Below are 22,571 nucleotides of genomic sequence, written 5' to 3'. Positions count from 1 at the left end.
CAAGAAGCAGCGGCGCATCTTTGACGAATGTGTCGCTCTTGTCGCATTAGACGATCTTCGGTTATGATGATGTTTCACTCGGATTTTCAGCTTTTTACTACGATGTAAGAATCTGTAACGAGACAGCAACTGGACATCATGTTTTGGACACTACAGGAGGCGAAGTAGGTACAAATAAATGTTTATAGACTGATAGAAAGGCTGTTTTATCGTTGAAACCGGGGCGGTTTGTCAAACGCTCATTGACAGTTGGTGTTGTGTCGATGGTTGTTGCTAAGCTAACGCTGCTGTCTGGACGGTGCAGCGGTAAACAGAAACGGACACACACGGGCTGACAATTCTGTTTTTATTAAACCACGAGGATGAGTGGGTCGCTTTCAAGAATACTTTGATGTGTAAAGTCAGTCCGACTCGAGCTAATGTTATTATTTTAGATAACGACAGCAGATTTGTTGTGTAGCTAACGTTAAGCTAAAGCGGCGTGTCCGGGAAGCGCAAACACGTGAAACTACTCTCCCTTTCAGGACGTCCGTCACACTGACAGCAGTGTTGGCCGGTTTCAGCACACTGTACTAGGTCTCCTGTAAAGATAATTAAAACAAAAAACTTATGGTAACATCCAGATATATAATGCAAGTAGCATTTCTTTCTTTAGTGATAACGCTGCAGGCTAGCTAACTCACCTCATACTTAGCTCACATAGCCGTGATTTCAATGATAGAGCATCTTTTCAGTATCACCCAATACAACTTTGTTCACTGTGTACAGTTTGTGTGACAGTTTGTATCACAAAACTAACGAAATACCATTAAAGTAAGCAGCTTCGACTGTCCTAAATTTCAACATCACATTAGTGTAGTTTATCGTAGTAGCTGTTAAAAGAGGACTTACAAATGAAAAGCTCAAAGCTACGTTATGTATTTAGACTAAATTACTTGTTTTGCATACAAGTTGATGTTTCACTTGTGATTTTAGTTATGTTAATATTTACATTAGGGGTCCAAATAATTGGCATTTTGCCCATTATCTGTATCGGCGTTTTATTTTAATTATCACTGATAAAATTGATTATTAAAAAGTGCTAAGAAAGTGCCAGCATGGGGGAAGTTCTTCTCTGTAAAACCTTATGGAGCTACTTTTATTTATTCATTATATCTGAATTTTCACTTTACTTAATAAATAAAAGTTGTTTGGAATTTGCTGTGTATGATGTTGAAAGTTTCAGTTTTGAATAGGCATTTGCTAAAGGCATTTAAACAAAGTTTTGTGTTGGAGTTTTTCATATTTCAAATTCTAAATCTTGACAGGAAGATTTTCATAATTTTTTAAAATACTTATTGGTTCCAAATATTGGTTATCCGTCTCATTAACTGCTAACAATTTGTGTATCACTACAGTATTATCACACAAAATATTGCAATAATATGCAGAATTTATTTTTTTCCCCTCACTCCTAGTGATTACACGTGCACACATATTCACACTCATCCTTGTGTATACCCAGGTACAAAAAGAAAGACATCAGTACACTTAACTATACTTCTATATGTAATTTATGTTCTTCTAATAACTTCTTGTTATAGAAGAGTAAGTTCTCTCACACTGACTCTTTTTCTCTTCTTGTGTACTTTCAGTGATGAAATGTGTTGGTGCATCATCCTTCGAATCAGCTGAGGGAGATATGAGAACTCCAAGGACACCACTTTCTCCTGTAAAACGTGACAGCTTGATATAAGCCAAGTATCCAGTCTGAGGTCTAAAGGTGACATTTCATCCTCAGAGCTTTTGAGAATAAGGAGGTGGAAACTGTGTCTGCAGTGTTATATCAAACTCTGACTGGTAGTTTGAGCGGGAACCACTTTTCCTCAGGAGAAAAACCACATGTGCCTGCCTGTCTGAGCCTCACGCGAAGGCTTTTAACTCTGCGACCGCCCCTCGACCACAGGCACTCAGCCCAAGTGTTGTGCTGCTGTCACTGCATCTGTGGCGGCAGTTATGTTTACTGTTGGTCAGGATTTATCAAGAACTTGTAGTCAATCTACAGTGACCAACAGAAATTTTACAACTCCGTTCCACTGGAGCTGACAACTCAAATAACTCTTACAGAGGAACGACTCGCTGAGAGGGGAGCAACCAGGACAAGCACAAAACCTTTCTGCACCTCAGGCTTTGTTCTGACTCTTAATTCCTCTCCGGCCTGTCAGTCTCCACACGAGGCCTCTGCGCTTTAACCTTCAGAAATAACCACAGCGTTGTTGAGCGGTGCCATGCCCACCAACCAGTCCTCCCCCTGGGGTGGGCCGAAGCTTCGGACTTGCTCCAGCGCAGATAGTCCCACCACTACAACCTCCGTCAGTACACACGCCAAGACAGTTGTGGCCACTAAAGTGCCTTTTAGTTTGACTTCCCTAGAGCTATCCAGGAGAAAGGATCCAGCCAAAACTCTCGCCTCTAATGTTGCCTCATCTGCTTCCCCCCTGAGGCAGACAACAGTGGCCCCATCTGTGGTTTCTGTAGGCGAGAACGGGGATGGAAATAAAACCAACACCCAGAGCCGATTCACCGCTGTGCCAGATGGGTCTTCAAACCTGCCACAACAACTTAATGGGATGCAAAATACAAACCAGGTATTGGCAGCAGGACTGAAGCAGGCTGGTAGCAGCCTCATGGACACCAGTACCCCTTCCTTTGTCCCTAAAATGGAACGCCAGATTGAGTTTAATGTCCAGCTGACCGGTACCATGCAGGAATGCATGTCGCTGAAAACCTCGCAATCTGGAAATGGTTTAGCAATGAGCAGATGTCAAGCTGCCAGGGGTGATGTGCCGCTGGGATTGGAGCCACTTTGTCATCAAGACTTGTTCATCAAAGGACAGCCCACTCTGCAGCAAACGCACAAGCTGATGGTGAGTGTTGATGCCTCCCAATATGAACACAGCAGCAAAGTTCAAGTAACAAACTCCAACACAAAACTTTGTTTAAATGCTTTTAGCAAATGTTTAATCAAAACTGAAACATCATGTACAGCAAATGTGTTTCAGCTTTTTTTCCCCTATTTTTCAATTCAGTGAAAATTTAAATGAAGATGAATGAATAAAAATAGCTCCCTGAGGTTTTACAAAGTAAAAGTTTCTTTGCATGTTTTGCATACTGCCCTCGCTGTTGTTGGTTGAGTGTTACACGCACATTTTCACATGAATGGATTTCATCTGCCATCATTAAAATGAAACGCTGATACAGATAATTGACAAAATGCCAAATTTCAGCCCCGATAATCGGCCAGGCAGATAATCTGTCGACCCCTAGCCTAAAAATGACCCGTAACTGGACAGTCTCCGGTCACGGGCTAGATTTTCTAAAGCCTGAAAACAGAGCGGGGGAGGTGCTGAAGTCTAGTTTTCTCTCAACTCACTTAAATTACAAAATGCTCCAAGTTTAAAATGGGATCTTTGCCTAATATTACCATTATCAAAACCGCCTACCTCGGCGTTAACATTTAATGCATACAGTGTATGTCTTAGTCTGCAGTGACCATAAGAATATTAAAAAAAAAATGACTTTGTTTGCTTTGAGGTTGATTTTTGGCGCTCCTGCTGTCCATTTGGAACTACTGTATTCATCTGAGTCCGGGCCACCCAGTAGTCAGTGGCTGTATAGTAATGTATATATTTTTGTATGGATTACTACAGTAAAAAGGTGAGGAACTGGGCTGATAAATCGACCAGGCTGATGTTTCACTGTTGCTGTTTATGACAGCCTATAAGTTATCAGAAATTACAGTACAAATATGCCAAACTGGGTTTGTGGTCACCATTAGTTTGTCCGCCAGAGAGCATTGTGTAGTTTTTTGTACCCAACCTTGTAATTATGGATCATGTTGGGGTGCCATACTCCTTGTCATTTGTCAAGCTGTATTTAAGTCCACTTGCTTCTTCCTCTTCCACATCTGACCTTTCCTTGTTTTGTGTTCTCAGCCTGAAGCTGCAGACTGTTCCTCCTCGCCGTCAGTGCCTCCTCAATGCCTTAGTCCTTGTGAACGTCAGGGGGCAGCAATGGCAAAGGATGCCTCCAGCCTGGACTGCACAAAAGTAGAAATAAGAAGCACAACAAGGGAAACTTCAGCTACAAGGAGGAGTAATTCCGCTGATCATGCAACAAAATGCAGTCGGAGACAAAACAGTTGCACAGAACCATCTGCTTTAAACAATCAACTGGTGGTCAGAGGTGTTTCTCCAGCAACGACAAACAGCAAAGCCCAAACCATAGCACCAGTAGACTTAAAGCAGGCTCCAGAAAGTCAGCGTGCACCGGGAGCCACCTTGTCAACATGCAGAGGAATCAGTCCTCCAACAAACGGTCCCTTTCCAAATGGCTCCATGCCAAATGTGCTCATTGCCAATGTCAGTGCCACTCAGGAGAAGCAAGACTCACCACAGGATGCCATCGCAGGTAATCAGAGTTATTGGTTTATTGTGAAATATTCTCTAGATGTCAAAGAAAACCCAGGACAAGAGAATATTAGATAGTCTAGTTATTAAATCTGCAGGGTCAAGAACTTCAAAAATATAAAAGACACATTTTACAGAAGTTTTCACCATTACAAGGATGCCTGGTGATACTGTCAGGCATTTCTTTGAACAGCATTTTTTGTGCTCACATTTAAATGTTACGCTGAGAAGACTGAAGAAAATTGCTCTAAATTTATTCAACCCTTTGAAACCTAAACAAATTGCCCTGATTTTTCTTTTAAACATGAAAAGAGCGCAGTGCACAACATAACAAAAAATGGCAAAAAAATAGCAAGAAATTAGCAAATGTAACAAGATAATTACCTGAAAATAATTATTTTTAAAAAAGTAGAGTAAGAGAACTATTAATATAGTTTTCTGGACATTTTTTCCTTTTTGATTATATTTACTACCCCCACCCCCCCACCCCTCCCAGCTAATTTTTGGATCCCTCTTTATTTGCAGAGTATGGTACATTTATTGCAAAGTCCAGAGCAGTGTTTATTATTTATTTATTTATTTATTTTACATTAAGTGTTCCTTAAGTGTTGAGGGGTTTTAAAGCGATAAATGGAATACTTTGTAGTTTATTTTTTTTCACACTATTAAACACTATTAATCGTCATGAAGTCCAAAAAAGAAACCATGATCTGTGCATTAAAAATCATGGACACAGTCACTATACACGAGTTTCCATGTTGCTAGCATGAAACCGTAAATGGACCATCATCAACAGACTGTTCCTTTCCCTCGCAGCTGTGGCCTCCAGTCCTGCTGGAGCCTTGGTTGGCTCCGTGACCACTCAGATCTCCGGCATCCACCTGACCAGGCACGGACAGCCTGTCTCCATGTCAGCTTCCCCTCCATTTGCCTCTTCTCCCTCGCCAACAGAGGAGTGTGTAGTTGGAGAGACTCAGCTGTCTGGGTGAGCAACAGCTAATTGCTTCTCAATCAATAGATTTTTTCCCCTCTTATAATTCTCCATCTTAATATTTCACCTTGTATATTTGTTTCCAGTCAGGATTGTGTTATGCAGGTGGATGGAGTAGAGGAGGAGCTGCCTGATGAACTGGAAAATGCCTGTAGTGATGATGGTAAGATATTGAAACACACACACACACAAATTCGCACATAGTCATACTTACAATATACGCTCTGATTACTCCATCATATTCAAGCTTCCTTCAGTTAGTTTGCTCTTTTGATTTTATTTGTCTTTTGTTGTCTTCAGATGATTCAGACTGTTCATCCATCAATGGCACCTCATCCACAGCATCCATCGGCATCCTCTCTAGGTAAGACTCACTAAAACCACACATGCACAAGCTTAACCCTCAGGGACTTTTATTCTTCATTTGGCTGTGTTCATGCATATGGCAAACATTTTGCTAAGATTGTGTATTGTAGTTTAATTTCCAGCTCAGCTCCTACAATCTACAATCAGTCTAAAATACACTGTTTGAACAAAGCTGTTTCATTCATACTGTTACTTCATCTTTTGATCCCACAGCCATGGAAGCATAAAAACATGCATTGTAATATTTCTGGGTTTTTCCCTTAGAATTTATTATTTTTACTGTTTTCTACCTTATGATGTCATTTTTTTCCAACCATATTTGGCATATGGAGAAAATACATGCTTTATCTACTCAGTGTACTGTCACAATCAATATAGCTGTTAATTACTGACATATCCCAGGCTGTGATAATAATTTAAATAAAATCTACTTGGCATGTTTTGTTTTTTTGTTTTGTTTTGTTTTTGTTTTTTTTATCTAAAAACATAGTGGCATCATGACAAAAAACTGGCATTTAAAGGGTTAAAAATCTGAAAATTAATGAATATTTGAAATTTGTGATTAGGATGGATGTTGGTTTAAAAAAAGCATCAACGATATTAATGTATAATAATTTTCAAAGCTCGATTGTAAAAAAAAAAAAAAACCAAACAAACACATTTTGTGCGCAGTGCAGTACAAGTGTGTTGAGGGTTTATTGTGTCTATTTACTTACATTGACTTTCAAGATCACCACAAGAACATAAACACTGACTGACGCAAACGCCGTGGAGGACAACTGTTCCCTCCTGTGGCAGTTTTTCCCCGACACCTGTCTGTGTTCCCTCTCGTGGAGCAGATTGCCTTCTATTTCGACAAATGTGTAAATCCAGACTCACTTTGAGAAAGACTTTCTTCACACACTCAGTGCCTGGTCCAATTTTTTTCATTTTAGTTAGTTCAGTGTTTGATACGGAAAAACACATCATCCATAGAGAACTGCACAACAGTTATCTTATGTAATGTATCACAGCTTTCATAACCACTGCTCATTTCCAAAGCCCTTTCCTAGACGAGCCTTTTTAAACGAAAATAAAACACGATAAGAGACAACAAGGTAAAACTATGTCGTACATTTTGTTTACCGTTTTTTAGGAACAGCAGTGCGACTCGCCAGCATACTCATATGTATAATGTATACACATACAAACATGTACTCACGGATTTTATATATACATATATCTCATATGAAAAATGTTTTAATTAAAACAAATTGCATTCCTCAAGAACTTTTTATCCACTCTTACCTCCTAACACTGTGTCTATTCATTACTGCTATGCCCGATGTGATGTTGCCAAAAAAGCACACATAATCTGATATGGCGGTTTTGGTTAACATATCTAACCTCAGTTGTTGCCTTAGTTATTGTGTTGCTACGGATTGGCATGCTAACAACCACTTCCTGCGCATCTATGTGCATTTCTCCCTCCGATCTTCATACAGGAGACGAGATGAATGATAATGGATGATGATCCGGCAACTATAAGCAAAGTCATCGCACCTCGGCTCTAAAGTTAGATCATAAAATGACGCGTTCCGGCGAAGAATGAGGTCAATGCCCAAAATGTAAGGTCCTAAAAAAATATTTTTGTCCATTTAATAGACCAGTGCCTGAGGTGTCAAGAGTTTTTTTTTCTCATCTAAAAAAAACTAAGTACTGCTCAAAATGTCACTTTCTTAAACATCAAAGCCTGGTTTCTAATTAATCTTCTAAAATGCCATTAAACACAGCACATCCATCAGATCCTGTGGACTCGGCCTCTCTCTCTCGCTTTCATTCTCTCACCGCAATTGTGAAAAGAGGCTGAAAGCAGCAGAGCGTGGTGGAAAGGTCTGCTGCATTGTGCGTCATATTGTTCTCCACTGTGATGGCCTCAATAATAGAACTCCCTACCAAAGACTCGGAGCTGATTCTCTGTTAAAACGGCCTGGATAGGGACCACTATTGTCACCTTTTTTTTCCCTCAACCAGCTGATTTGTTTATGTGTTCATTTACATACACCCCTTCACCTCCCCAGCCTTTCCTGAAAGCTATAGCTCCTGTATGTCCAGTATAGTGTTAAGTTAGCTTAGGCTAGCTGTCATGCCAATGTATACATGTTGGTAGTGGAAGGACTTTATTTAAGGGGAAAGATCAGCAAGAGGATAACATCGTTTTTGTTTCCTTCATCCATCTGTTCATCCATCTTCCCTTCCTTCCTATATGACTGTCATGTGAGTTTATTTTTATTTTGTGTGTGATTTCCCGTTGCTGTTATTTTGAAATGTTGGACTTAATTGCGACCGCCTATTTTGGGCTGCGTAAATATTGCTACTCGCTAGTTTAATTATGCCTTCATTGGATCCCCACTCACAAATAGCGTCATCTCTGTGAAAAGAAGTATTCAAATCTGTGGCAGCATTCATTTTAGGTAGATTATAAAGTCTCTTATCTTGACTCTTTGTCAACATGCACTTGCTCTCTCCTTGTCGTGTCTCTAACACCGACTTCACACATGCATCATGTTACCAGCACATAGTGCAAATGGTCATCTATCCAATCCGCACTCGGCTTGTGTTACAAACTAAAGTGGCGACCGGATGCCAGCTTCCGTTAGTTAGAAGTCAGTGAACGTAACTTGAGCTGCATTACTTTTTAATTTTGTTGTGAGCAATTTGCTCGTTTAATAGCAACATGGTAAGCGGAGCTGTGGTGCTGAAAGGGCACGGATCGGATAGACTTCAGCAGAAGACTTTAACATTGTAGTTTACATTTTTTGCAACATTTAGAAAGTTAAGAAATTACTTTGATGTCTGTAAAGATGTTGTCTTTCAGACTGTGTTTTGATGTATATGTTGAATTGGCATCTCTCCTTTTAGATAGTTCGACTGCAGATGCTTCATGAAGTTTCGATGAATGCTTCATGAGTTTCAAATGTGACCTTCACATGCAACCATCTCTCCTTTTGATATAAACAGTAAAAAGTAGCATGACTTACAGTGTATGCAAGTGTGGTCAGTTCGAATCTGCTGTGCGAATCCTGCATGGGTGACTTTCAAGAACCGCTACTTAATTAGAACCAACACCAGCTGCAGTACTGGCAGCACATTTAAATTAAGACTTTTCCCACATTTAGTACATTTGAAACAATGATGATTACACCTGATCACACCTAATTAAAAAAAAAAAAGCAGATAACCCCCCGCCTCCAAAAAAAAGAAGCAACAAGAAATGGAAGAGCTTAAAAAATTTAAATAATTCAGTAACATAATTTTCATCATGATAATTATTTAGTTCCTTTTAGCATTTTTCTTTTGCCTTAGACATTTTTCCCTAACTTTTAAAAAACAATTTTCTAAACCTCCTTTTTTTTTGCAATTTGTGGAACATTTCTCACCAGTTGCTCATTACCCTTTTTCACAAATTTTTTTAGACATCCCACAAATTTGCATAGGGTTCAAAGGTTTAAACACTTGTAAAGCAACACAAGAAAATATCAATTTTTTGCAGGTCACCTGCCTGGTACCTGACTCAAAGCAGGACTCAGGTTTTTGGATGTCTGTTAATCATTCAGCTGTTTGTCTTTCTCTCAGTGTTGAGGAGCCGATGTCTTTGGGGGCAGAAGATGATAGAGAGGAGAGACCAGCTTTGGTTCCCAGTTTGTTTCCCCTCATCCCTCCAACACTCTACTTCAGCACCGCCAATGAGAAAGGTCAGGAGACACAGTATTTGCTTTATACCTGCAGTCTGTGTGGGAAAATGTTAATTAAAAAAAACCTTTTGTTGTGTGCTCTACAGTGGAGATGCTGCCTGTTGAACAAAGACGACTGTTAAAATGGAAGATTAGCACCGTCACTCCAAATATCGTCAAACATACCATCGGCAGGTCACACTTCAAGGCCACCAAAAGTAAGTCATCACGTGTGTCAGGGGTGGCCAATGATTGTGTCTAAAATGGCATACTACTTTGATTGACTGATGGATGTCTTTGTTTCGAACATGTAAAATACAACAAAACAACATTTAAAAACGTATCAACAAAAGACAAATTTAAAAAAAGGACATAATGAATTCCATCAGCAGAATGCATGAAATTACATGTGTGAAAGGGAGAAGGAAGAGGTATAAACTTATGTAATCCTACCCCTTTTTTAGACAATTAAACTTATTAAAAACTCTCCTACAAAAATTCAAGGCTTGTCATATATTGCTGCTGTTGGGTGCAAGCCTCCTATCTCTAAAATTGCTATGGAGATAGGAGGTTTAGTCAAGCTTTTTTAAATACATTTCGTTGGTTGGGAAATGGTAACGCCCACTGATAAACGTAGAGGGGAACCAATCGAATTAATTCATGAAAAAAAATGAAAATAGTGAAATGTGGAGATACAAGGTTTGCACCTGACAATGACGATATTTACCAACGTATATATACACATACCTATATCTAAATCCTAAATTATTACTAGTAGTATCTAGAATGTAAGCATATACATGTAGATATACTTACACATATAAATATAAACATGTAAACACATACACATTTATACATACTAATGTACACAAAGACATATGTGTGTGTGTGTGTGTGTGTGTGTGTGTGTGTGTGCGCGTATATATATATATATATATACACACATATACATATATACATATGACTTCATAAACCAATCAAATGTAAGTATTGAATTGATAACTTTGATAATTACCATATATGACCATTTGCTGCTCCATTGTTGATACAGAAAGCCATGACTGGTTGGGCTGTTGGGGTCACCACATGAAGTCTCCAGGCTTCAAGGCCCTTGGGGAGCACCAGAAGGTAAAAAAACTGTAGATTCACAGCTCGTACCAGATTGTGCTCTTGGGAAGCCTTAATTCTGAAAAATGTTGTCAAATTATTTTTTATAGCTTCTGTCCAGAATTACTCTTATCTTGGCTGTGTTTTTCTTCTGTCATAGTTGAACCACTTCCCGGGAACATTTCAAATCGGCAGAAAGGACCGGCTGTGGAGGAACTTATCCAAGATGCAGGTTCGCTTTGGCAAACAAGAGTTCAGCTTTTTCCCCCGCACCTTCGTCCTTCCTCAGGACATCAAGCTGCTACGCAAGGCCTGGGAGGACGGTGGCTCCAGGCAGAAATGGATCATCAAACCTGTACGTTCTGCAAGTATATCATCGTTTTAGAAGTACATAATCATGCCGGCAATAGCCAAGGCCAGAGGTATTATGTTTTCGGGGTTGTCTGACTGCGGCACATTCTTGTGAAAGTGATATCCTCAGCAGAGGAAATCTCTTCAAATTTTGCATTTTGCAAATTTGCATAAACATTCACTTGGACTCAGCAATGAGCTGATTACATTTTGGTGGTCAAAGATCAAGTTCACTGTGTCCTGATTCATCTCATTCTTGTGAACGCTTTATATCAAGAACACCTTCAGGGAATTTCTTCAAATTTGGCACAAAGGTTCGAGTAGACTCAGGGATGAGCTGATTAGAGTTTGGTGGTCAAAGGTCAAGGTCACTGTGACTTTGCAGCCATGTAATTTTTGTGAACATTATATCTGAGGATGGCCTTGGGTTTGGACTCAAGAATAAACTGATCAGAATCTGGTGATAAAAGTTCAAGGTTACGGGGGCCTCATAAAACATGTTTTTCGCCATGACATCAGAGCCTTGGGTATTGTTTGTATAGATCTTCTGTGTGTGAAGCATCCACGTTTTCACAGACGTGGATGTAAACTGTATGTCCAACCTCACTGGTGGGTACAACCCTGTGGCAGTGCATCCAGTTTAGGTTTTTTTGTAACTGCACCAAATATGTAAAGGCAAAACAGTGGGAAAAATATAGATTAATGTGAACTTGTGTTTTGAATTTTTGTGGCTGCAAACATTATTGAGTGAGCCTTTGTTAAGCCCCGCTGCTTTGTTGTTATCCTCTGACAGTCCGTCGAGCTGTCAGAGCAGGCATGGAGCCCACTGTAACTGCATTCACTGAAGTAATCTTATCAAATGTTGGAAAAACAAAACAAGTGATTTCAGACAGAAGCAGCAGAATGGTCTACAATATGTGTTTGAAGGACAGCAGCGAAAAACAGGTCAAAAAGATAAAGATAGAAGCTAAATTCAGTGGACGAACCACCTCATCACCTTGCAGTCAAGAAGGAAGTAATTAACCTCTTACACTCCGTGGGGATACTGGCATCCTCAGCAAACATTACTGTCTTTCAGAAGCTGTTGCAGGCTGAATTTTAAAGGTAGAGCTAAATTACTGGTATCATATAAAAGTAGAGGACCTAAGAAATCCAGTGGTACCAACCGTATCATGCTAGCTTACTAGCATGGAAAGGGGCTAAAACCGGCATAGCCATTTTCAAACCTCAACCTCTCACCTCAAGATATCTGAATGGAAATGGGTTCCACAGGTATCAATGAGTCTCTTTGTAGACATGCCCATTTTATATCAGTCTCATGCAGTCTGGAACAAAGACATGCAGTTTTACTAATGCAGTACAAATGTGTTATTTTTGACTAGTGTATTTAGTTATTTCCTGCATAGTGAGGTCCTTAGACTGTCTTAGAATTGCATAAATTGGGGATGTCTGGGAAGCTGAGACGTTTGTGGATTCATTGAGCCTGTTTTTTTAATAATATTTTTTTGTTACTTTTGTTTCAATTACTTTCTTGGGTGTGAGGTGTTTTGGTGGGGTGTTCTACCACACATTTGTACTTTATATTTGATATTTGTACAATACTGGTTCCCCAAAAAAAACCCTTTAAAAAACCAATGAGGGGGTTTCTCAACAGTAAAAAGAACAGAAGTGCTTGTCATCCAATCGCAGAAAAATGCAATTATTACAGAAATCCCAAAATGTCAAAAGTTTTTGATGCTAAATCAAAGCATGTTTTTTTTCTGTGGTGTTCCTCAAGGTCTTAGTTTATTTTAATGTGGTATTTTGGATGGATTTTTGACCATTTTATTAATTCTCAATTGTTAAAAAATGCTTCAATTTATCACCAAATCCGTGTAACAAAAAAACAAAAAAAAAAACAAATTGCTGCAAATAATTATGAGACATAACTGAGCATGATGATGGTTATCATATACCTACATAGTAATGTTCTTAGCAACTTTACTCTTTAAACTTTAAAAGTTTGAACATTGGTCCAAATTAGTCATACAGATCATGATGTTTGAGGAAAATTATGTTGAGGTTTATGAAATGTATGTTTAGTTACATTCTCTCTTTCTCTCATGTCTAATAGCCTGCGTCAGCCAGAGGAATAGGTATCCAGGTCATTCACAAATGGAGCCAGATGCCCCGCAAGAGACCACTGCTGGTCCAGAAGTAAGTGTCCCAGAAGAGAATACTCCTGGTCTGAACCTTAGTATCCTAGAACCTGAATCATCAGGTCAAAACATCTTTATTCTGGTGGTGTTTTGCAGGTACCTTCACAAGCCCTACCTCATCAGTGGTAACAAGTTTGACCTGCGGATCTACGTCTATGTGACCTCCTACGAGCCACTCAGAATTTATATCTTCTCTGACGGACTGGTTCGATTCGCCAGCTGCAAGTAAGTTTTTATCTCAACCACAGCAGTAGCAAGGCCAAATACTGTCGATGAGTTAATGTTAAATGGAACATGAACAAAGGTGAAAGTCAATGTGGCTGTTTGGCGACACAATTAGATATCTTGCAAAAAGCTGATGTTAGAGGTCATATTTGAGTTAATTCCGCTTTTGTGTTTCTCTTTTTTAGGTATTCGTCTTCCATGAAGACTCTGGGTAACAAGTTCATGCATCTCACCAACTATAGCGTCAACAAGAAGAACTCTGAATACCAGTCTAACAGCGACGACAAGGCCTGCCAGGGACACAAATGGTTTGTATGTTTGTAAAAGAGAATTTCCAGTATATGACAGATCTTTGCTACCCTTGTTGTCTGGTGTCTGAGCACATGTGTTCGTGTGTTTTCAGGGCTCTGAAGGCCTTGTGGCAGTATCTTGGTTCTAAGGGAGTCAACACCACCCTCATCTGGGAGAAGATTAAAGACATTGTGATCAAAACCATCATTGCGTGAGTTTGCACTTTCAGTCATTTTTTTACTGGGTAATTGTGCTGGTTTGTTCCAGAGCACAAAAGTGGCATTTAGGGATGGAACTGATGACATTTCATTGAGACCAGTGCTATTATCAATTCTGGTAATTGGTCCAATTCCTTATTGATTCCCTCATTGATTCCTTAACAGTTTTCTGTGTGGGAAAAAAAGTAATTATTCTAAGCCTGAATTTTTCACAACAGGATGTGTACCTTAGCTAATGGACATGATGCTCAGTGAGGAAACAGTGGTACCTGTGCATAGAGTGCAAAATACATAGCATATCTTGAATCTGAGCCCCTGTGGTGTAGAAAGATGTTTCAGCATACTGCTGCAATGTGTCCACCCTCACTTGGAATTATCACTTTACAGACAGTACATGCAGCGCTGTATCATCTTTCACTGTGAAATGAGGCCACACTTTGAACCATTTCCTCCTCTGTGCCAAGACTCCTCCCTGTTGCAAGTTTCTGTCAGCACAAACGCATGAGTTTGTTGTCATTTGACTATATCTGCAATGCTTAACTTTTGTTAAAATATGCTGGCATCGATAAAAGGAATGGATAAGCTGGGAGGCAAACAATTCAGATGGATTGGACAACTTTGGAACCGGTTCTTGACTGGAACCGGCCAAAAGGTCCCTGGCACTAAAATTGCAAGGAACTTATAGTTTTCATATAGATTATTATTTTTCTACTGCGCCATCTCATTTTTGAGGGACTAATGGGTTTTTTTAAAACTCAGGAAAATTGGCACACATTTCAAAAAGGGCAAAAATTGCAAGGTTCTGCGGTGGTTATTCTCAGGCATGACAAGCGTTCTTTATTGTTTTACTGAAAGCAGTTCACCAAAGGTGCCAGGGGCAAAATATTACTCAGTCCTTAGCAAGAGGATCATATTTATCTTTGACACTTGCACTACTGTCTGTTCAAAACAAATGAAAGAAACAGGTCCTTGCATTTGTTTTTTCCCCACCGTACCAAACTCACACTGAACCGTAACTTCTAAACCTGGGTATGAACCCAGCTGTGACTATTGTGTACCATTACACCTCTACTTAACAGGAAGTGTGTCCTCGCAGCAGAGAAAGAAATCTTTCACTGGTGGGGAAAACTTAAACAGTTGCAATTTTGCACGTCACAGCTTTAATAAATCTCAGGGATTATGTCTGAGTCTTGTGTTTATAACACTACTCTCACCCAAAAATATCACAGAAATCTTTTTTTTTTTATTCTGGGCATAAATCAAAACGTAAAGGAAGGGGTCTTAGAAAACCATGTGAAACGCTGCAGCTGAAGTGATAAATGATTAGAGAAGCTGTTTCGAAAAGAAATAATAAAATAATGATGAAAAACTGTCCTGTGTGTTGATTATCAGGTCAGAGCCGTACGTTAACAGCCTGCTGAAGATGCACGTTCGGACACCTTACAGCTGCCACGAGCTGTTTGGCTTTGACATCATGCTGGATGAGAAGCTCAAACCCTGGATCCTGGAGGTCAACATATCGCCAAGGTAACATAAACACGTACACACGTACATACGCACACATGTTTTCAAACTACATCTTGTAACTATTGTGTTTCTGGTGTAGCCTCCACTCCAACACAGCGCTGGATGTTTCAGTCAAAGGTCAGATGATCAGAGACCTCCTGAACTTGGCTGGCTTCCATATTCCCCAAAAAGATGATGTGGTCGCCTCCTGCAGCAGCACCTCCAGCTCCACCAGCAGGTAGGGACGAGGTACTACAGGCTTTACAAGGGGTCCTGTTAAGCCTCCTGCAGACTGAGATTTTAGTAATCTTTTAAGTTTAGTGCAGCTACACTGTGTGACATGGATCTAATAAACTTGCGTAAGACATCAAGTTTGATGTATGCAGACTGTACGACGACGTCACCTACTGAATCGCAGGCTATAATGTACGTCTATTTCTTGCTGCATTTCTGTTGGTTGGTTTGCAGAAGAAGGTGGTAACAGCAGTCACACAATGAGATCTCATCCCAAATTTCTGACACTGTCAGAAGTGTATGCCAGGCTGTCCGTGATCGCACGACCGTGACAACGGCCATCCTTGAGCCTCTCTCACTGTGCGACATAGGACGACTGTGTTAACGCCACGTTTCTTTCTCGATGATCATCTTTCATTTGGGACAACCCAAAATGGCACAGTCTATACCGGACTATACTGGGATGAAACTAGTTAAATCTGGTCACACTTTAGGGAAAAAAATCAATACAGTTCAGCTTAAACTACAACCTCAGAAAAGACTGTTTAGTTAAAAACACCTTTTTGTGTGTGTGTGTAGTTTGTGTGGGGGGAACAGGGAAAGGACCAAGCCAGATCTGTCTGCTGATGAGAAGGTCAAACGGGCCTTTTACCTCACACAGCGCTACGCCGACCAGGTAATTTACCACAAACACACAACGCTTGAACTAAGGAAAGTGAATTAATGATACAGCAATATACATTCAATCAGAGGTAAGTGATGTTTTAAAACCAGTGTGTTTAATCTAGTTTTAAAAAAAAATTAAAAAGCTTCTTCAGCACAGTTTAAAGGTGGGTGCAACAGAAGAAGCTCCACACACAGTACAACAATGCCTCTTTTTCCATCTCGCTCAGGACTTCCTCTCTTCAGTGTTGGACATCTTGACTCCAGAGGACGTCCGCGTGCTGGCAGAGAGCGAAGACGAGCTGAGTCGTAAAGGACAGTTTGAGCGTATTTTTCCATCAGCGTCGTCATCCCGCTACCTTCGCTTCTTTGAGTGTCCGAGATACATCAACATCCTGCTGGACCAGTGGGAGCAGAAGCACTGGAACAACAGGACAAAAGGTATGTGTGTTTCAGTTGTATTTTCAAAATAATGATACAGCAGATTTGCAGCTTCACCCAAAAACCTGATCACCATCTGAACACAGAATGAGGCTAATCTCTATTTCATAACTGAAGAAGAAACGCACAGCTTCTTGGATTATTATAAGGAGGAAATGACACACAGAGGGCTGAGAAAACACCAAAACTGCTGGATTTATGGGTTCTGTGTGTCTTGCGTGCAGGTATCAGTCTGCTGACGACACTCTGTGAGAAAGGAGTCCATCTTGGAACCAGTGACCCTGCTCATATGGTGAGAAATAGTGGACTGACTGAATATATTTGTCTGAATAAATTATTGATGTGATATCTTTGATAATCAGAAAATTAATGTTGTGATTTGAACTGTTGTGCCATTCTGTGTTTTTTCTGTTACTGTGTCTTTCTGCGTCTCTCTAGTGGTCTAAGTGTAGCTACATCTCTAGGTATGAATCCCACAGCCAAGACCCTGTCGGCCCCATCAAATCCAGGTACACACACACACACACACACACACACACAAAGACACAGACACAAAGACACAGACACACACAACACCATTGATTTTGTGGTGATACTGCTACCAGATCCCTTACAGATACAGATAAATATAAATAAACAGATATTGGTCAATACAAGGCCCGATATAGTACGTCATTTAATCATATTAATATGTAATCTTTAGTTAAAATAAAGCTAATTTGTTGTCACAGGATAGCTGATGGGTTTCGAGATTGCATTTCGGCGAGTGTGCTCAATCAAAATTGCTTAGTCAGACTACAAACAAGACAAGACAGAACGCATTGAACATGAATATTGGCTTAATTTCAATTGTCTTTGAAGTTAACAAATCCTTGCATGGGTGCATATTTGATAAAAGATTCAAAATGTTTATTGTGAATAAGTAACAATACACGCTTCAATGATGAAACTTTTAATCTGCTGAAAGGTTCTGCACGTGTCATGAACATAAATACGTGTTGTATTCAGAGTTTCTGTGTGGTTTGTTGAGGTAAGGCAGTCCGGCAGCACTTGAACATACGTGTATCCCACTGGCTAGCACATACAGCGGTTACTGCTAATACTGGGACGACACACGGTTAACACTCTTAGTTCTGTCAGCACGGTTGCTGTTTTTTGGTGCTGTATGTGGAGTTACCACCGTTAGCTGCTAGCTGCCCGTTCATGTTGACAACCATGTGCAGACAACTCAGACACTTTAAATTTTGCTCCTGTAAACATAATATTGGAGTTCTACAGAGTTAGGATTTACTATACGTTAAACAGTAAATTACCCTGATTTCCCCCTCTCTTGTCTTGTCCTCCAGGGTGATAGTCACCCATCAGCACCGCTCCCATCAGGAAGACGATGACGACAGTTCAGACCGGGAGGCTGCTTCCGTCTCCAGCCTGCCTGTTTCACCAAGTCCTGGATCCAGTGTCACCAGCAGTGCCTGTGCAAGTCCTCAGCCCAGCCTCACCCAGAGCCTGCTGCCGCATCAGTTCGCCTCGCTCTGAGACTCGGTTTGATAACACCATCAGTACCCAGAACAGACACAAAGCTCAGGGTGTAGGACTTAGCACTCACCTCTTTTCAAACACCGCTCTATTGATCTTTCTAGTCTAACAGCTCTGAAACTCTGAATGAGAAATGTTCTTAGATCTGTAAGCTCGAGCTAGCACTGCAGAAGGGAGTGGTCTTTAACAGAAGTGTTGTTGGCTCTCAAAAGGTAGTACTACAGTAACTATACACCAGTTGGATTTTATGCAGAAAATAGTGGCACTTTTTGACTGTACACTGTTTAAATACTAAAACCAGTTCATAGTGGCAAATCCTCTCTAGTCTTGAGGTTAACTTCCATTACTTCTTCACGTTTTATCCAGTTTAAATGCCAGCGATTGTCCAACTGTGGATAAAATGTATCCTGAGCAGTCGGTGATTTCCAATAATTCTATCAGTATTAAAATCATCCTGCAGAAGCATGAAACATGCTGGAGATACATCAACAATCATAGTCAACTTCATGTTCGTCAGATCTACATTGTGGCTTAACCAGCCAAAGATGGTGCAACTTTGATGACAACAGAGGCAAACATAAGCGGTGTGACAGTTTCAGCACTACGACAGTGTATTCCTTTTATCTTATGACATTCTTAGCATGTGAGCATGATCATCAAGTCCAAGTGCAAACTGATATTAGCACTGCATGAAAAAAAAATACACTGCATTGACACAGAGGAGAAACATACGCAGAATAAGTTAAACCTTGGTCAACTTTGCTTTCATGCAGCAGCGTGGGGCAATGCATCGGCCAATCATGTTTGATCTAGCTGCACGCCTGATAGATACAAGGCATGTCACAATACCAGAAGTATTTTACTAATACCAGTAGAATTACATGATTCTCAATACCTAATTTGATGCCACAGTAGAAAACAGAAATAAACCAGTAAAGCCCATGCACTTAAACCTACACTTCTGAATTAAAAAATATTTAAATTAAATTTAAATTTTAAGTATTAATCCCTGATGAGCTGCCTCAAATGCAGAGTACTATGTCTATGTGGGTTCATTAGTTTTTGTGGGTGAGAAAACGTATATTAATATATAACCAACAGTATATTCACATATTTCTCCTCTGTTGTTGTTGTTGTTGTTCAGCACAATGTCCCGCCCCTCCTCAATTGTGATTGGAGGGCTGATGAAAAGTGACAGTGCAGCGTTTTACAAAAAAATTAACAATTTTCAACTTTCTGCGGGAAAAAGCCACCAGACGTGCAGCACTCAGCGCAGAAGAGACGCTCAGTGCCTCGTCACGCTGCTGTTGTTTGTAGTGGAGTGAAAATATGCGGCGTTGAGAAGAATAAAAAATAAAATACGCTGGCCTCAGTTAAAAACATTTCTTGTCGATGAGTAGAGGCAAAGCTGTCGCTGCAGCTGCACTTGGAGTTGTCTTCAACATGTTATTTTTGTTCTTCTGTGCTGGTGGATGTTCTTCTTATTCCTTGTGCATTTAAGAGCAGCACTTACAGGCGTATATGTCCTTGTCAGGTCCAGAAGAATTGCATCACCAGTACCTACAATACTTGAGAAAAGCCAGTACCATAACATTTTCAAAATGTTGGCACTGACTTGGCACTAAAGTATCAGTTCTCCTGACATCCCTAGTAGATGCTTAAATCCGTTTTTTACTTTATTATGGTCCTTTCACAGGATTAAATGTTTGTTGATGTGATAACTTTTCAGAGTTGTCTTTGCAGTAGGTAGGCATTAAAATCAATGGATGTAGATGTAAGCCCTGTCTGCACGGGACAAGTGTCACGTGTGGACCTCCTGTAGTGGGAGGGGGTCTGTGATTTCAAATCTGTGCGAACTGGCCATGTCCGCAATTTGTTAATTTAGAATTCTAGGGCAAATGACTTACTGTATTTCGGCAAACAGAGAGGTCATGGGATAATATTAGTCCCGTGCAAATCAGCATCTCTGTGATTTTGGGATGTTGTTTTTTTTCTGCTCTGGGGAATAATGTCAGCAAATTTGAGTAAAAACACAGATGTGTGTGGAGGGGGAGGTTAGGGGGGTATTTTCGAAATACATAAGATCCCCAGGTAATACTAGTCCCGTGCGAATGGGGCTTTAGACTAAATGGTACTTTTATCTTCTCACTGGCATCCGTGTTTGTGTTTTTTTATAACGCGGTGCCATTTTCAGTAAATCCCAGCTAAGAGCAAGAATCCCATCTGCCTACATGTGTCGATCCTCACTGGCATTTAGTTCTAAACTTAAACTGTGAATGAGACACACTGGTCTTCCTCACAAACACAAAGCAACATGTGGATGCTAGGTCGTTTTATGTGCTCACATTAGCAAGAACAAAGCAGAATCCAGCGGCCCAGAGTTTAGGTGATGAATAATGACACAATAATTCTGAAATGTCTTAAAGCTTAGACTGTTGTTGGGTTAATGTTAAAAGGACACTTGAGCAACTGATCGCACAAGTTTCACATTCCCAGCCTTATGGACTCAAACTTTGAGTGAGAGTAGAGAGACGAAGAAAAAAGGGCTCAAATGACGGGAGGGAGACGGAGCTTACCAGACTGTGTGTGGTGTGTTGAGATCTCTGATGCGTATTTCAAACATCTTTTAAATACTTGATTTGATTTTTTTTCCACTGGTTGATAGTGATACAGGTGTGCTTGACAAAACCTCATTTTAAATAATGGTGTTGACTTATGACAGTATGTTAGAGATACTTGAAGATGATGACTTGGTTTGACATGCTAGTTAGTAGACAAAAAATAATATTACTAATGACTTATGTCATTTTAAATTCAAGCCGTTTAACACTGTTGTGTCAAAGTTATCTCTTATCTTTAAAAAAAGGGCTTTCTGTATGACGATTACTTGTATATGAATATAGTATATAGAATTATTTAGAGTTCTTGAAAGCTGCCAAATCAGAGTCCAGCGCCAGAATCTAACCCTACAGAACGTGACAGTAAATGTTTATCGACAGAAACGTTATTTTACAAAGTATCACTTGAAGTCATTAACAGTTTGAGTTGAGCTGATTATCTGAGTGTTGCATTAGGGCTCAGTGTTTGCTGTTTGAGGGGAACCTGTTGAAGATTTTTTTTATTGTATCCTCAGGGGAAAATCTTGTTTCAAAAATGTATACATCTACTGTGAGGACACTTTCAGAAAAAATAACTACTTGAAGTTGCAAATGTTTAGGTACTGTTTCTCTTAAAGCCAACGTCTGTAGGAAGAAACTGACCGGCAGAGCTGGTTGTAAAAGAGAAAGGTGCAGCTGTCACATGAAAACATCCACTTCTCTCTCTCTTCTTTGTCTTACCTTCACTAATAATTGAAATTCCCAACTCGTTTTGCTGGACCATATATTGTCCCCTTTTTTGTTATCTGACACAATTTTATGCCATTAATATAATGACAATGTAATAGTATTATAATGCAAGTACACCCTTTTAAATAAATAACCCTTTGAGACCTGGGCAAGTTGGCTTGACTTCTTTCAAAAATATGGGAAGAGGAAAAATTAGCACAAAAACAATCAAAAAAGAAACAGGAAAGTAAAAATAATTAAATATCACAGAAATGATCTGGAAAAAAAAGCTTTAAAATATAATTAATTTGTTAAATGTTAAATTTTTTTAAATATATCACTTTGATAATTGGAAATCTTTTTCTCCAGAAATATTTCCAAAGCTTCTTTAAAAATATTTTTTTCAAATCTACTAATTTCTTTGCCACTTTTGGGGACATTTGTTAACCAAGGTGCTTATTGTCCTTTTCCCATGTTTTAAAAGATTTAAATATTTGTGAAAGGCGTCTGTCCATGTGATGTCCATCCAGGTTTCAAGGGGTTAAGAATATTCAGTCATTGTAATTGGAATAGGAAAAAATATTTAATACATTTTTTTTGAAAAGGAGTTACTATATGTAGTGTATACATATATATATAATATGTATTATTATTGTACCTGTATAAGAGTAGCCCAAAACTACTCAGTTTGAGATTGGAAGGTCGGGTGTGTAGGATTTCGGGGGATATATTGGCAGAAATGGAGTATAGTGTAACTGGAGTAAGCACAGTAAGTAAGTACAGTAAGCTGTTCATATCTTCATAGGGTGCAGAACCTTGTTTACGGAGATCGCCATGGTTACTGCCAGAATTTTACAGTAGCTCAGAATGGACAAACCAACCACTGTCTCCAGATAAGACCATTTGTGTTTTTGTGTCAGGCACCGTAGTTACGAGCTCATCTGCAACAAAGCAGTG

General features: G+C 39.7%; 1 protein-coding gene across 1 annotated transcript; it reads left to right on the top strand.

Annotated features, from left to right (window-relative positions):
• Positions 1-38: 38 nt before the first annotated feature.
• On the top strand, positions 39-21,813 carry ttll4 (tubulin tyrosine ligase-like family, member 4). The gene is made up of 21 exons (XM_042494520.1): positions 39-164; positions 1,635-2,906; positions 3,975-4,449; positions 5,265-5,433; positions 5,526-5,602; positions 5,740-5,803; positions 9,421-9,539; positions 9,626-9,736; positions 10,570-10,646; positions 10,786-10,980; positions 13,090-13,172; positions 13,271-13,399; positions 13,585-13,707; positions 13,803-13,901; positions 15,301-15,435; positions 15,515-15,652; positions 16,228-16,324; positions 16,542-16,752; positions 16,977-17,044; positions 17,191-17,261; positions 18,099-21,813. The coding sequence occupies exons 2-21, from the start codon at positions 2,268-2,270 to the stop codon at positions 18,286-18,288; spliced, it is 3,270 nt and encodes a 1,089-aa protein (XP_042350454.1). The 5' UTR covers positions 39-164; positions 1,635-2,267; the 3' UTR covers positions 18,289-21,813.
• The last annotated feature ends 758 nt before the right edge of the window (positions 21,814-22,571 follow it).

This window comes from Plectropomus leopardus, chromosome 10 (assembly GCF_008729295.1).
Source record: "Plectropomus leopardus isolate mb chromosome 10, YSFRI_Pleo_2.0, whole genome shotgun sequence".
Classification (NCBI taxonomy): domain Eukaryota; kingdom Metazoa; phylum Chordata; class Actinopteri; order Perciformes; family Serranidae; genus Plectropomus; species Plectropomus leopardus.
This window is presented reverse-complemented; position numbering and strand designations above follow the sequence as displayed.